Source organism: Nelumbo nucifera, chromosome 4 (assembly GCF_055504915.1).
Source record: "Nelumbo nucifera cultivar China Antique chromosome 4, China Antique-T2T, whole genome shotgun sequence".
NCBI lineage: Eukaryota > Viridiplantae > Streptophyta > Magnoliopsida > Proteales > Nelumbonaceae > Nelumbo > Nelumbo nucifera.
This window is the reverse complement of record NC_142652.1, coordinates 38,462,957-38,477,286: the sequence shown is the minus strand read 5'-3', so window position 1 is coordinate 38,477,286 and position 14,330 is coordinate 38,462,957. Positions and strand designations below refer to the sequence as shown.

The 14,330-nt window shown below is 38.0% G+C and overlaps 1 protein-coding gene across 8 annotated transcripts in view; it reads right to left on the bottom strand.

Annotated features, from left to right (window-relative positions):
- LOC104607266 (2-oxoglutarate (2OG) and Fe(II)-dependent oxygenase superfamily protein) overlaps positions 1-14,330 on the bottom strand; it is a 50,342-nt gene that overhangs the window by 15,246 nt on the left and 20,766 nt on the right. For 7 of the 8 annotated variants that reach the window (XR_016085654.1, XM_088903764.1, XM_010272868.3 and 4 more), the window contains exons 4-7: positions 12,535-12,607; positions 7,095-7,190; positions 6,954-7,004; positions 1,866-2,252 (exon numbers count right to left, since the gene is read on the bottom strand). Coding sequence is in view for 7 of the 8 variants with exons in the window: in XM_088903764.1 (XP_088759890.1) it covers positions 1,866-2,252; positions 6,954-7,004; positions 7,095-7,190; positions 12,535-12,607 (607 nt within the window). In the remaining variant the exon portion in view is untranslated. The remainder of the gene's footprint in view (positions 1-1,865; positions 2,253-6,953; positions 7,005-7,094; positions 7,191-12,534; positions 12,608-14,330) is intronic. The other variant, XM_088903763.1, reaches the window with a different exon arrangement.

The window sequence follows — 14,330 nt, the reverse complement described above, 5'->3', positions numbered from 1 at the left end:
CCAGCCACAGCAAGAAGCTGTGCCAACCATATAATGACCATACAATCATTTCCTTTTTCTACTCACAAAACAGAGAATCATAAATGAAATATATATATATATATATATAAAGGGTGTCCCTAAAATTTCTATGTACTAAAACCCAAGAGTATATTCTGCTCCAAAGGGCATATTATTCCACAAAACAAACCCTCTTGAAGTCCACTTCAACCATCTCCAAAGATATAAGAGAAAATATTAATGAAACAATAAGTGGGTTAGATCTCACTGAATTAATCATCAATGAAAGACTGATAAAATAGGACAATAACGCAACAATAAGTGGTTGGAGAATAACCACCCATGAGCAACTTCAAGGGTTTCAAAATTACAGAAGAAAGGAAAATAGGAAAGCAAGAAAAAGGAGAGCTTCCCACGTTACCTTCTAGGGCTGTGGTTTTGTGGACATTTCACAAGAAACAAATTCAAGAATTTTCCAAGGCAAATGCTTATCTAGGGAAGCACTAATCGAAAATAACTGTATACGGGTTATCCCTGGGTGAAAACAGTAGACAAGTTTCTTTTCATGATACTGTAAGAGGCTGGCACCTGGCAGGTAATTGGAAGCTCATCTTAGTAAGGCCTTTAGCATCAGTTGTGTGGAGCCCACTTCTACACGGCTAAATCAAACTCAACTTTGATGGCTGCAGTCTTGGTAACCCAAGCATCAGTAAGGCCTTTAGCATCAGATGTGTGGAGCCCACTTCTACACAGCTAAATCAAACTCAACTTTGATGGCTGCAGTCTTGGTAATCCAAGCATCTAAGGCATAGGGGGAGTTTTCAGAAATTGTGCTGGGACATATACAATATTTCTATTCTGGGCCTACAGGTGTTGGAGACTACACAAGAGCAGAAATCTTGGCAATCCTTGCAAGGGATACAAATGGTAAGAACTTCCAAGTTCCAACTTTGGTAGCCTAGCAGTGGAAGGTGATTCAAAGATGGTGGCAGGGTGGATAAGAAACAGCAAGAAGGATCTTGGAAGCATATTAATAACATGAGAAAGTTTTTGAGGCTGATAGAGGAAATGGCAGCAAGTGATCAATAGGTTGAGAGATTGGCTAATGGGTTAGCAGATGCACTAGCTAAACAGGGTGCTCATAAAGACCAGTTGTATGGGGGAATTGTAAACTAAGGGCCTAGCCTACAGAAAAGGGGATTTTGTTGAGAAACATATCAGTTTCTTTGTACCTTGTAACATGCATTTTATATTCTTTCCACTCTAATAAAATAACTTTTATGGTTGCCTATCAAAAAAAATCAACTCTGAGAGACTCTAATGACACTGCTTTTCAAGCAATACTAAAAGGTCACTACACTTACAATTTTCTAAATACTGCAATGCACAATACAATTGTGAGATTATGTATTACATTTTTCAAATTAATTCCCGAATTCTAGTTCTTGGAATAAATGCAATTTATCATTCAAGTGGAAGTCTAAAAAGATAACAGAAACTTCAAAAGAAAAATATCATTTAACTCATCAATTGATATCTGTTTTGTAATCTTTATATGATCCTGGTCTCAGACCATTAAGCTTTTATAATTAAAGGCTTTCGGAACACATAAATTTAAAGATATGCCCATAACTCTAATCCCCTTGAATCCATTTTACTGCATCATGAGATAATAATTATATACTGCAATCAAAACTTATAAACTAGTGACATATTATAATCAAGTCAATGATCAGAGAACTGTAATGGCATTTTTCAACATAAAATCGGGCCTATTTCCATGAACATTACCATGTATGATATTAAAGAAAGCATATAATATTCCATGAGAAAGTTTGTAATTTAGGGTTCAGAAAATAGAATACCTGCAATGCATGCAAACTGTTGTCAAATTCCTTCTCAAGCAATTCTTCTTCCCTACCTAAACATAGTGGCTTCATAAGTAGCTCTGAAAGATCATGAGATGAATCTGATGACGAGGAGCCAATCTTATCATCAGAAGAATAAAATGTAAATCCAAGAATGTGTGCTCTTGCACAGCTTATATCAAATCCTGACTTGTGACGAGAACCAGTGTCTGGGGAAAACCAGTACATGTCACTAGAAGCAGGTAAAGGCAAGTACCAACCAAGTTCAACTTCTTTACTGTTCAAGAAATTCTGAGAGAGAAGTGAAATAAGTTTGACATCCTCATCATGGTAACTGTCCCGGCTAAACCACAATGTTAAAGTAAGTCTTTCACCCTCAGTAATCTGTAGAAGGATAAGAAAACAAGAACTTATAAGCCAGAAAATAATGGCTTGTCTGGAAAGACAACAACAGTAATGAGAACAATAACAAATAAAAGTTGGCCTCTCTACAGAAGCTTCTCCCAATGTTAGTAACTCAGCTTTCTTGATCCTTCACAGTATGTCTTTGGGTATCCTCTACAACCATAAATTAGAATTGTTCTTATTTATCAAAGAAAAGGTGGTTAGATTATTCCATCATCAAATAAAAATGTTCCTACCAATCATTTTCAATGGAATATCATCATCATGAAAGCCTTCTCTCAAGTCCCCACCATATGGGGTCAGCTAAATGAATCCAGTTTTTCCATTCTGTTCTGTTCAGTGTCCTATCCATCATTAACTTATGGGTTCTTAAATCATTTCATCTACATGTAACAGATCACTTTTTCTAACAGGTGTTGTAGATGGTCTTCATCATTTTCAATGGAATCTCTATGATGTTATTATGGCTTCATTTTAATATACATGACAACATGTATGGCCCCCTCTACTTGTAATAGATCTCTCAAGTCTCCTGGGCAGGTAAGGATTGGGCCGAAGGGATTGGAGACTGTCCCAGATATCTCTTTTACAAATCACGTGGCCAACTTAAGCAGTGCTGTTTCGGTAAACCCATCTTATGACCTATCCTCTTCTCATTGTGAGGATCCCATTGGAAAGAAAATGGAGACACACCGTTTCAGGAAGAGCAACATCCCTGTGATTGAGTTCCAGGAATTCCTTAGGCCGCAGAAAACTGATTACTAGGGGGAATCCAAAAGCAATGGTTTGAAAAATAGGAAGGTCAATGAGGTTTGGGACTGGGTGGTAACAAAATTTAATCAAGAAAAGAGTGTCATCAATATGAATCTTGGACAGGTTTGTCCTCTTTTGAAAGGCCCTATTCAAGAGATAGAAGTGATGGACAGAAGCAATGAATCTGGTCTAGTTTCTGTGTATGTTTTCCGTGGGAAAGAATAGAGCCAGAGCTTTCTCACAACTTCAGAGGGAGTGGAACAAGAGAATTTGCAGCCTGATTGTGGCAGAGAGAAAGAGCCTGGTTCTCCCTTGATTATGGTTGAGGAAGAGTTAGTGCAAGAAAGTCAAGTTACTACGGCAGAAGTGTGCTCGCGAAAGAATGGCGCTACTTCCCTTTCGGATGGTTCTTTGAACTCAGAGCAGAGTTCTGAAAGTTTTGAGGGAGACATTGTAGTTTCTCAAGCTGGTAAGGAGTCTGAGAAAGAAGAGGTAGTTTTCTCAGAAGTCATAGTGGGGAAATTAGGCAGAGATCTTGGAAGGAAAGTGCAGGGAACAAGGAAACTTGGGGCATTAAAACAACATAAATCCCTTCTGAATTTATCAGTAATTTCTAAGAAGACGAAGAACAACAACACTAGGCATCTAATTCACATCACCAAGGTATTCTCTAGGTTGAAAGATGAACTCATAAGTGCAGGCCCAAGTAGCAATTCAAGAGAGTCTATAGAAGGTAAAAGGTGAAGAATAGGGGTGGATTCGAGCTGAGCCGAGCCAAATAGTACCAAGCTCAAGCTCGGCTCGAGACTATTCTAGAAGGCTCTGTTCAGCTCGTTTTATATTTTATAAAAATATTTTATAAAATAAAAATTATATATATAATTTTTTTATTTTATATTTAAAAATTAAGAATTATAATAATTAATAACTATAATAATTTTATTATATATATATATATTCTAGCCGGCTCACGAGCCTCACAAGCCAAGCTCTAGTAGGCTCGAGCTCGGCTCGTTTAATAATTGAGCCACTGAATTGGGCTCGAGCTCGGCTGAAACCGAGCCGAGCCGAGCTCGAGCAGCTCGTGAAAAGCTCGGCTCACTGCCACCCCTAGTGAAGAACAAAGCCTACTTGATCAGAGACACTATTGCTGAGGATTTATCAAGCTGCCCTCCAGTCAGCGGTGTTGAGGTTGATAATTTAGAAGTCCCCACTGAAGAGGTTTTGTCAAGAGAAGGGGTGCTGTCGGAGGAAGAGGATGGTTGGAAGAAGTTGATGAAGCTGAAGAGGAAGAAGAAGTGGAATTTGACAGTTTGAAAAGTTCAGAAAAAGGTGGATGTGGAAAAGACGGTGGAAACTGGTGTCCAAGTGAGCAAGCAGTTGAGCTTATTGGTTTTAGGAGGGGAAGAATACACTAGAAGAATGTTTCAGGAGCTAGAACTACAGTATCCTTTGGACACCAAAAACTCTTGATATAATTATTGACAGTCTTGAGTTCTCTACTGAGGGAAATTTTCTGTTTGATGGGCATTGTTGTACCGGTTAGTGAGGGTGTTTTGTTTTGGAAGCGAGTTTGGGGGTTAATATTCTGAGGTTCTGAAGTCAAATTTATCCTTTCTTCTGTTTTTGGGTTTGGGAGTTTGGTTTTTCTCTTGGGTCTTTTGCTTGTTTTTAGTGGGTGATATCTTATCACCTTTATTATACTTTATTCTTTCTTAATAAAATTCCTTTTATTTTACTACCAAAAGAAATAGCATGCATAGGCAGAGTATTGAGAATATTTCTCCCATCCCCTCTTTTACTCTAAATGAAATCAAATACAAGGCTTCATATTAATCTTTTTATCTTCATAATGATTATTTTCTAATATACTTAAAATGTAAGAAATAATTTGTTCATAATTAGGAGCATTTAGAGATGGATAAGGAACAAAAATAGTTATGCTTTCGGGACCAATAGGAGTGAGAGATTTTCCTTGAGAGTAGAGGTGATCACTTTGCTTCAAGGTGTAGGATATGCCAAACAGCTGGGGTTGCATCAAATTGAAATAGAAGGAGATTCTAAGTTGCTAATTGGATGGATGCAGTCAGGTTGCTTGGGAGCCTGGCAACATAGACAGTTGATAAGGGAAATACTTGGCATAACAAGGGAGATTGGTGTGTTTTTCAAGTGGACAAGAAGGTCAGCTAATGGGTTAGCGGATACATTAGCAAAACAAGGGACTGTTAGGGAGAACATGTTTTGAGCAGTGTTGTAATTAAATTGTAGTTTGGGTCAACACCCTATTTTTGGGGTTGACAGTTGGGCTTTGAACTCTCTTTAATGAAGTTACCGTTTCCAATCAAAATATAATAATAATTAGGAATTTAACAAGGCTTAGTGCCAAACAATTTTAAGGAATCTCCTATGGAAGACATCCAAAAAATCCTACACTCATCTCCTGTTGTTAATCTTGATAGAGCTACCCCATTCCCACCTGTTGCTAGGAGGTCAAGAAACAGTTTGTTGGATGGCAGCTCCTCCTGGAAACCCTAGGCTTGCCGGATTGGAAGGATCTTTGACATCCTTGGTATACATTTCTACCAACCCAAAATTGGTTACACGTATTCTTATACCTCTGCCTTCTATTCTCTATGAAGCAATATTGCCATCAACAAAAGTAGAGTAGCTAGAAATAGATCCCCCCATCCTCTATGGATCCAGCTCAATCAACATCAGTATAAACTTCTACCTCAAGAGTTAAGATGACCATGGTTGTTGAAATACAGCAGTCCCTTGTCCGTACTGCCTTTCAAGTAAATTAAGATCCTATCTACTGCTTGCATATGGGAGGTCCTAGGCTGGTATATGAATTGGCTGACACACTTAAGGTATAGGAAATATCTAAGTGAGTGAAGCAAAGGTACAGTAGCCAACCCACCAAGGTCTGATACATTTCTGTATCAAGGAGAACTTCCCCATACTTAGCCCCCAACTTATGGTTTGGATCTATCTGAGTCTTAGCTAGTCTGGCCCCAGCCTCCTTGTTTCCTCAAAAAGACCTAAGACACTTTCTTTGTGAGACAAATATCTCTTTCTTAGACCATGCTACCTTGATACCAAAAAATAATTTTCCATTATCTCAATCTCTAATGCAGTGATGCCTTCAATATAGTGAGGTCAGTAAGACTATCCCCTTTAACCACTATGTCATCTATGTGCACTATCAACATGGTAAGAGAACCTTTACCCACTTTATTAAGAGAGTTTGATCAGCATGAGAATATACAAAACTAAATCTTTTGGACAGATCCTCTGAATCTATCAGACCATACCCTAGGAGATTGATTAATGCCATAGATGGGTTTCTTGAGTCTGCATGCTTTCCCTTGACTATCTAAGAGAGTCACACAAAGTGGCAATTTGACATACACCTCTTCTAAATTACAATTGAGGAAAGTTTTTTCTTTAATTTTTACCATCCAATTGATATTAAAGGTCAAGAGTAGTGGGCTACTAGAGATAGAATTACCCGAATAGAGTTCATCTTAGCCACCAAAGCAAAGGTACCCTAATAATCAATGTTGTAGGTTTATGTGTATACCTTTGCCACATTTCAAGATTTGCATCTTTCAATTGAACTATCCATATGCTGTACTTCACATTACATAACCTTTTATAACTGATCATTGCTTGCCTTGAGGCAAGTGAATGAATTCCCATGTTAAATGTTTTGATGAGGGTGTTTCATCTTCTAGGCCATAACCTCCTTCCACTTAGGCAATTTCATTGCCTCTATGACATGCAATAAAATAAAGTTTTCAAAACAATACAAAACCCACTTATAGATGGTATCAGGTTATCATACCCCACAATTAAAAAGGTGCCACTTCAAAAATATAAATGCATATTCTAGATGGATGAGATGAATGAATCTACAGAAACTACCTCGTCAACGGAATGAATATTCTGACTGTCAGCTGTGTACATCACAACATCCTGATATAATACCAAGACATAATAATTAGTGACCCAGCATACTCTCTAACATGTATACAGCAGAACATATACTAACAAATTGCCACTTACTCCAGCCATGGGAACAATGGTTGAAGGTTCCCCATCTTGAAAGTGGAAAAGTCCACCTTTGAAATCCTTTCCATGAGTATTCAAATAGCAGACTACCTTTTACCCTCAGACACAAGAAAACTATTTCAGTGTAAATAAAGAATTAGAGACCACTTGAACAAGATAGTCTATTAGATTGACACAATTTGAGATATTGTATTGTCTCATAGAAGCATAGATATGCATAAGAGGATGTTATATGTAGATAAGCACAAAATTTATAAATAGACCACTTCCATTCGAACCATGGTTTCTAATCTCAATATCAATGGATGTTTATCCATGAAGAAATGAGGAAATTTTGGGATGTTTCACTAATTTTTCGGAGATATTTGAAAAGTCTAAAGAATTTGGAGTAAATTATTGAAAACATTGACTTTGTAATAACACTTAATAGATTGTTGGAAGAAGAAAGATTGCACATATAAGACTCAAGAAAACCATAGCAAACAACTGCAAGTATGAAAAAAAGAGAGTTAACAGCAGGGGTGATCATTTGTGGCCTAGCTTGGAAACTTCTGAAATTTCAGATCACTTCCTTGACATGTTTATTAATCTGCAGATCAAAGGAGAAGGGGAAAGAGTGAAAGAGTCAATCAGTATAATCAGAAACCCTTCTCTGATACCATGTTGTCTGATTCAGTTTCAAGGAAGAAAGACAAGAGAAGAGAAAGTTTGGGAGCCAAAAAAGTGAGTAGGCACTAGCCCCTCATCTTATTATATTAGGGAAAACATAGACTGGAAAAAAGACCGCATTGACCCTAAGACACAATACTGAACAAGTAACACTACATAAATGACAATGTTATTCAAAGAAAAAGGCCAATATGGAGTTCGTCCCCTAACATGTGTTTTCTTTGCAGGAAGAGCTCTGAGACTGCCCCATACTTGCTAATCTCTCAATGAGTATAGAAATTTCATTAGATAAAGCAAAAAACAAATAAATTTACAATCAATACCCCCCAACTGGAGGCACAAGTCATAGACTAACATGTTTACAGATCCTGAACCAGGGCATATAGTATCAATACTTTTAACCTTGGTCCCAGGCGACTACATCAAGGCTATTGATCTAGTTAGTGATGGAGTTGGTCTAGCAAGAAACTGACTAGTTGGTCAACTAGTTGACACTTTGATAACACTGGTTCAGGGAAGCTGACTTTGTCATGTGGCTAAGCCAGGGGTGGCTTGCTAGTTGCAAATATGGGTATTCACATGCAGTAAATGGATACAAGAGGTTGAACCACAACATCCTCTATACACAATTCGTTTTAGAGGATTTGATCATGCATGGTGTAGGTGCATTAGGGGCTGGCTGTACTTGGCTCTTTTTTTTTCTTTTGTCTTTGTGCATGGATCCCCATCTGGCTTCTTGGATGCTCTAAAGGAATTAGACAAGGTTGTCTTCTGTCTTATGAGGACAACCTTGAACTCTTGCTTACCTAATATGTCATGCTGAAAATGTGATTTAAGGACCAGGTGGTTGACTCTCACCTCCAGTTTGCACAAGCATAAGAAACCTGTGAAATGCTGTAAATAACTTGACTACTTTCACAATGCATGCACATGAGACAAGTAACATTTTTAATTGCAGGAGGAAGGTTTTTCCTTATCTTGATTTGTTTCTTCTAAGTTATAGGTCTTGGTTAAATAGCAACCCATCTGGCTTCTTGGCTTCTTGAACTCTTGCTTACCTAATATGTCATGCTGAAAATGTAATTTAAGGACCAGGTGGTTGACTCTCACCTCCAGTTTGCACATGCATAAGAAACCTGTGAAATGCTGTAAATAACTTGACTACTTTCACAATGCATGCACATGAGACAAGTAACATTTTTAATTGCAGGAGGAAGGTTTTTCCTTATCTTGATTTGTTTCTTCTAAGTTATAGGTCTTGGTTAAATAGCAACCCATCTGGCTTCTTGGCTTCTTGAACTCTTGCTTACCTAATATGTCATGCTGAAAATGTAATTTAAGGACCAGGTGGTTGACTCTCACCTCCAGTTTGCACATGCATAAGAAACCTGTGAAATGCTGTAAATAACTTGACTACTTTCACAATGCATGCACATGAGACAAGTAACATTTTTAATTGCAGGAGGAAGGTTTTTCCTTATCTTGATTTGTTTCTTCTAAGTTATAGGTCTTGGTTAAATAGCAACCCTTACAGGACCCAACCCACCAATCTACATACAGAAGTTGCACTCTATCATGTGAAGACTTTGGAAGTTAATCCACTGTAAAGAAGCTTGTAAAGTTCTATTATGTTTGTTTAATGAATCCAAGTTTTTTTTTTATGAATGAATAGTATTTTATTAAATAGAGATAGAAATAGTACAAGCATGAAGCACCCTAAGAGGAGGCACGAGGTGTTACCTCCCTTTAAAGGTGGTTCCAAACCCAACTCTTTTCAGATTACAGTTACAAAATAGCCAAAAACAGAGAATCCCTTGAAGCCCCTTGTTTAGCTAAAGAATCTGCCAAAGCATTTACCGATCTACCAACCCACTAAAAGCTAACTGACATGGTTCTCGTAAGCCATTTGACTTTTTTGATGATGCCCCTATATCCCCAAACAGCAGTTTCTGGGTCCAACATCCATCCAACTATCACCTTTGAGTCTCCTTCAACTATCAAATTAGTCACTCCAAGTTGGTTGGAAATCTGTTGTCCTTGTACCACAGCTAATATCTCAGCCCTTGTAGAGTCTCCATAACCCATTGGACCTGAGAATAAGGACAGAATGTTGCCATCCTTATTCCTCAAGATCCCTCCTATACCCGAAGGTCCTGGATTACCTTGACTGCTCCTATCAGAGTTCAACTTTACAACTCCTTCTGGAGGGGGTAACCAACTTGCTCGTGTTCTATTTTTCTTGGATGAGGTGGAGGCGACTGCTGCCCAACTCCTTCTAAGGTCATCACTAGAGCAATCCACAAAGAGATCAGTAGTTTTTAGCCAAAGAGTTGCCCTTGTCAGTATAAAATCCTTTATTTCAGCAATGCTTCTCTCCTTCTCCTAGAAAATTCTAGCATTTCTTTCCTCCCAACTGGTCCATAAGAGGGCTGCCCTAATACATTTTCACATTACTTTCCCTCTCTTTGTTGGCCAACCAAAAAAAGACGGATCAAAAAGCAGATTTACTTCAGGAGGTAGGTTCCACCTATACCCAAAACAACATAAAAACCCAATTCCAAATATTTACTGTAAAAGAGCAAGAAATCAGTAGGTGATAACAGTCCTCATTCTGCACTTTACATAAAATGCACCAATTGGGGGACAAGTTCCTTAACTGGGAACATACTTCTTGACCATACTTCTTTAACTGGGAACAACAAAGGGGAAGGAGTAGATGAAAAAGCAGATTTACTTTAAGAGGCAGGTTCCACTTGTACCCAAAACAGCATAAAAACCCAATTCCAAATATTTATTGTAAGAGAGCAAGAAATCAGTAGGTGCCAACAGTCCTCATTTTGCACTTTACATAAAATGCACCAATTGAGGGACAAGCATGAATAAGGTCTCTTTTTCTGTACATTGTACACAGTATTAATTTTACCATAATACACTTCCTAACAACAACCAGCAATTTTAGGTGGAATTGGCCTTGACAATACTTCTTTAACTGGGAACAACAAAGGGGAAGGAGTAGGGCATAGGGACTTAAAGAAGGAAGAACAAAAGAAGGCACTTGAGGTCAAAGACCAAATTCTTCTATCTAGTTTAGGAGGGTCCAAACAAACAGAATCAAGTAAAAGTAAGAGCTCAGAGGCAGAAACCAATTCCTCATCCCTCAACCCTCTACAGAACCCAAAATCCCAGTTAAGAGACAATGGGAGAATAGGAGGAGAAAGAAACCTTGAAACAGGCTCCTTTTTATAGAGGGAAATAGAAAAAAAGGAAGGGAAAGAGGTCTTTTAATGGTTGGTTGCCCACCCAAACATCATCCCAAAAAAGCACAGAATTACCATTGCAGACATCATACCTTACGAACTTGAGAAATTTTAGAGATGCCAAAAATCGCCTTCCAAGGTGTAGTGAGTGTGGCCCGTCGAGATACCCCAGCATCCCAACCAGATTCAGAACAGCCATGGGTATTAGCCACCACCTCGTGCTACAATCTCTCTCTTTCCAGAGGCCACCTCCATAACCACTTGCCCAGAAGAGCTTCATTCTTATTTACCAGGTTCCCTAACCCTAAGCCCCCTTGTTCCTTGCTTCAACTCACCACCTCCCATCTAATCAAATGATCATTTTTCTCTACACCTGGCTCCCACAAAAAATCCCTCATCAACTTTTCTATTTTTTGGCTTCCCTAACAGGTATCCTAAAAACAGACAAAAAGTAGATGGGTAAGTTTGCGAGTGTGGCCCTAATCAAAGTTATTCTACCCCCCAGAGAGATATAGTTATTTTTCCAAGTCACTAGATTTTTTTCAAACTTCTCTACCACTGGGTTCCAAAACCTACTTTCCTTTGGATTTGCACCTAGGGGAAGTCCTAGATAGGTCAAAGGCCAAGAAGAAATAGGGCATTCTAAGCAGGCAGCAATAGACTCCAACTCCCTTCCCTCCACATTAATGAATCCAAATTTTCAATTATCAACAAAAAAGTATGTCATGTATTTCATAGAGAAATGTCCATTTCTACCCAATGAGAGGAGGTATATTTCTGTTATTTCTTCAGAAAAGTCAATAGATGCTTAAATTTTGGACAAGCAACATGCCTAAAAGAATAAGAAACACTCTGCCATGTCTAATGCCATATTCCCATGCCAATACAAGGAGCTTCTATCTGGAAGTTTGGAAATTATCCAACTTTGATATGTAGAATCCAATCCTATACAGCCAAAATTGTGCCGAAACCAATGAAAGTAGGAAAAGCAATCAAAATAAGATATTCATGCCATTACCAATTGCTAATTAAGCCCAGCCATATGAATAGAAATAGTGAAAAAAATTACTAACAAGAAAGATGCAATCCATAACAAAAAATATATTGAGATCAAAGAGTCTAGAAGCTCAAATAAGAAAAAGGAAGGGGAAAACAAAGAAATTTAGAGGAATTTGAATACCAAAGATCAAGAAATTTGAATATAAAATTGAATTCAGCTGCAAGAGGTACATCTCATACTTGGCACAAGACTCATCGTGTGAACTAAGGTTTCTCTTTCTTTTCAATAGGCCAATAGCTAGATCCAAAGCATGCATGTCATGAAATACATAAAAGCTGGGACCAGGAGATCAAAACATCATGAAGACAACTACATAGGCATGAAAGAAGAGGTCTAGCAAAATCGGCATACTTCTTATTTCAGTTAAAATGGTGGTCCAATTATATGCCAAAACACAAAACTAAGCAGCTCTAGCATGTGAAATATCTTCAAAAATTTATGTACACACCGCAAAGTCACGTTGTTTTAGATAAGGCCTATTATCATCACTGTGCCACCCAATGCTCGCTCCTTTAGTCCAACTGATTCACAGTAGAATGTAATATAAGATTGCAAGTAACACAGGCCCAGAAACCAGGTAATAGTACAAAACCTTAAATGGTAAGTTCAAATCAAAGTACACATTATCACAGGAAGAGTACCTCTAAACGAAGTTGTCATAAAACCCAGATTCAAATTGTTGGATCTGAAGCCATGATCTGCAAACAAAGCAATAACAAAAAAAAAACCTAGAACAAATCACAGCAACCTCTTATTTAACCTCAATGGTAATGATAGAATCAATTACAAGCAAACAAAAGATGCAAACTACAGCCATGATTGAATGGCACATGCTTTGAACCTTTCTCCTTTTTCTGTATCTAGGGATTATACCCAGACCCTCTCTTAGCTCCTTTAAATGTGATAATGTAGATCTTGTCTTCATAACAGCTTATATAAAAGTGCCAACAAGTGAACTTAGGACAACTCTAAGAAATAGACAGCCAAGATTGTTCACCCATCAAAAACAATCTAATCCCAGTAGTACACGGTTAAAATAATCAAAATCCAACATAAAAACTGACTTGAAAAATGAGTAGCCAGTTTCTTGGTTTGGTCGGTTTAAACCCAACCAACTGTTGACAAAGCTTATTGACTGGAAAAATGAGCCTAACAGCCTGTAACCTATTGACTATTGACACTAACAGTCTATGCCTATGCTAAGCTTTACACTTTAAATGAAATAGGAATGACATTTGACAATTTGAATTTCTTTTTCTCCCTCACATGCTACAGCTTTTTTATTTTTGGTTGAAGAATAATTTTTGACTGTTGACCAGTGTTTTAAAAGGCATGAGAGGTGTACGCCTGGAGGTGCGCCTCATGGCAAGGCACCCCCAAAATGCCCTGAGGCGCATGCCAGAGGCGCTAACACCTCTGAGGCATAAGCCTCAGGTGAAAGAGGCGTGTGCCTCATACGTTTTTTTCAAGAGGTGTATGCCTCATGCATCTCATGCACACCTTAAGGAGGCTTACGCCTCCTAGTGTTCAGGAGGCTTACGCCTCTTACATTCTGAACTATGCCTCGTGCCTCTAGGTAGTGGAACGCCTTGCATCACGCCTCCACGTTTTAAAACACTGTTGTCAACTACTAATACTACTTTTTGCCTACTAATACCAAGACTATTATTGTTGATACAGCTTTACGCTTTCCCTGGCATGCTACTTTTTGTCTACTAATACTAGACTATTAATACACTAAATATAATTGATCTGGTTCAGATTATTGTCAGTTTATATACTTATGAAGTGAAACCAGACCAACCAGTTGGTTAATGGATATTAATGAACAAAAACCGACCGAAAAACTTTGGAAACCGACCATATCAGCTTAAGTCAGGCCGATTTGGGTGGTTTGGTCAGTTTGGTGCTTTTTATGAATAATTGAATGGTTTTAGGCTCACTATATATGATATATAATTATATATCATTTGACCTGCTTTCAATCATCACTCGAAAATATCTTTAACCCCGGGTTTTAAATCCTATAATATAACGATTTGAAATTAAACTGTAAATGCATCCAACAAACTGCCACTTGGTTATCAGTTTGATTTATATGTATGTATGTGTGTGTGTGTCTATATATATATGAAAGAAAACAAAATTTGGTTAGGTAAGGAAAGTTTGAGTCAAGTCGCCACTCTAAGTTTGAAAACCACATTTGCCTATATTAATCACAAAGTCCAAAAATCTATATCAAGA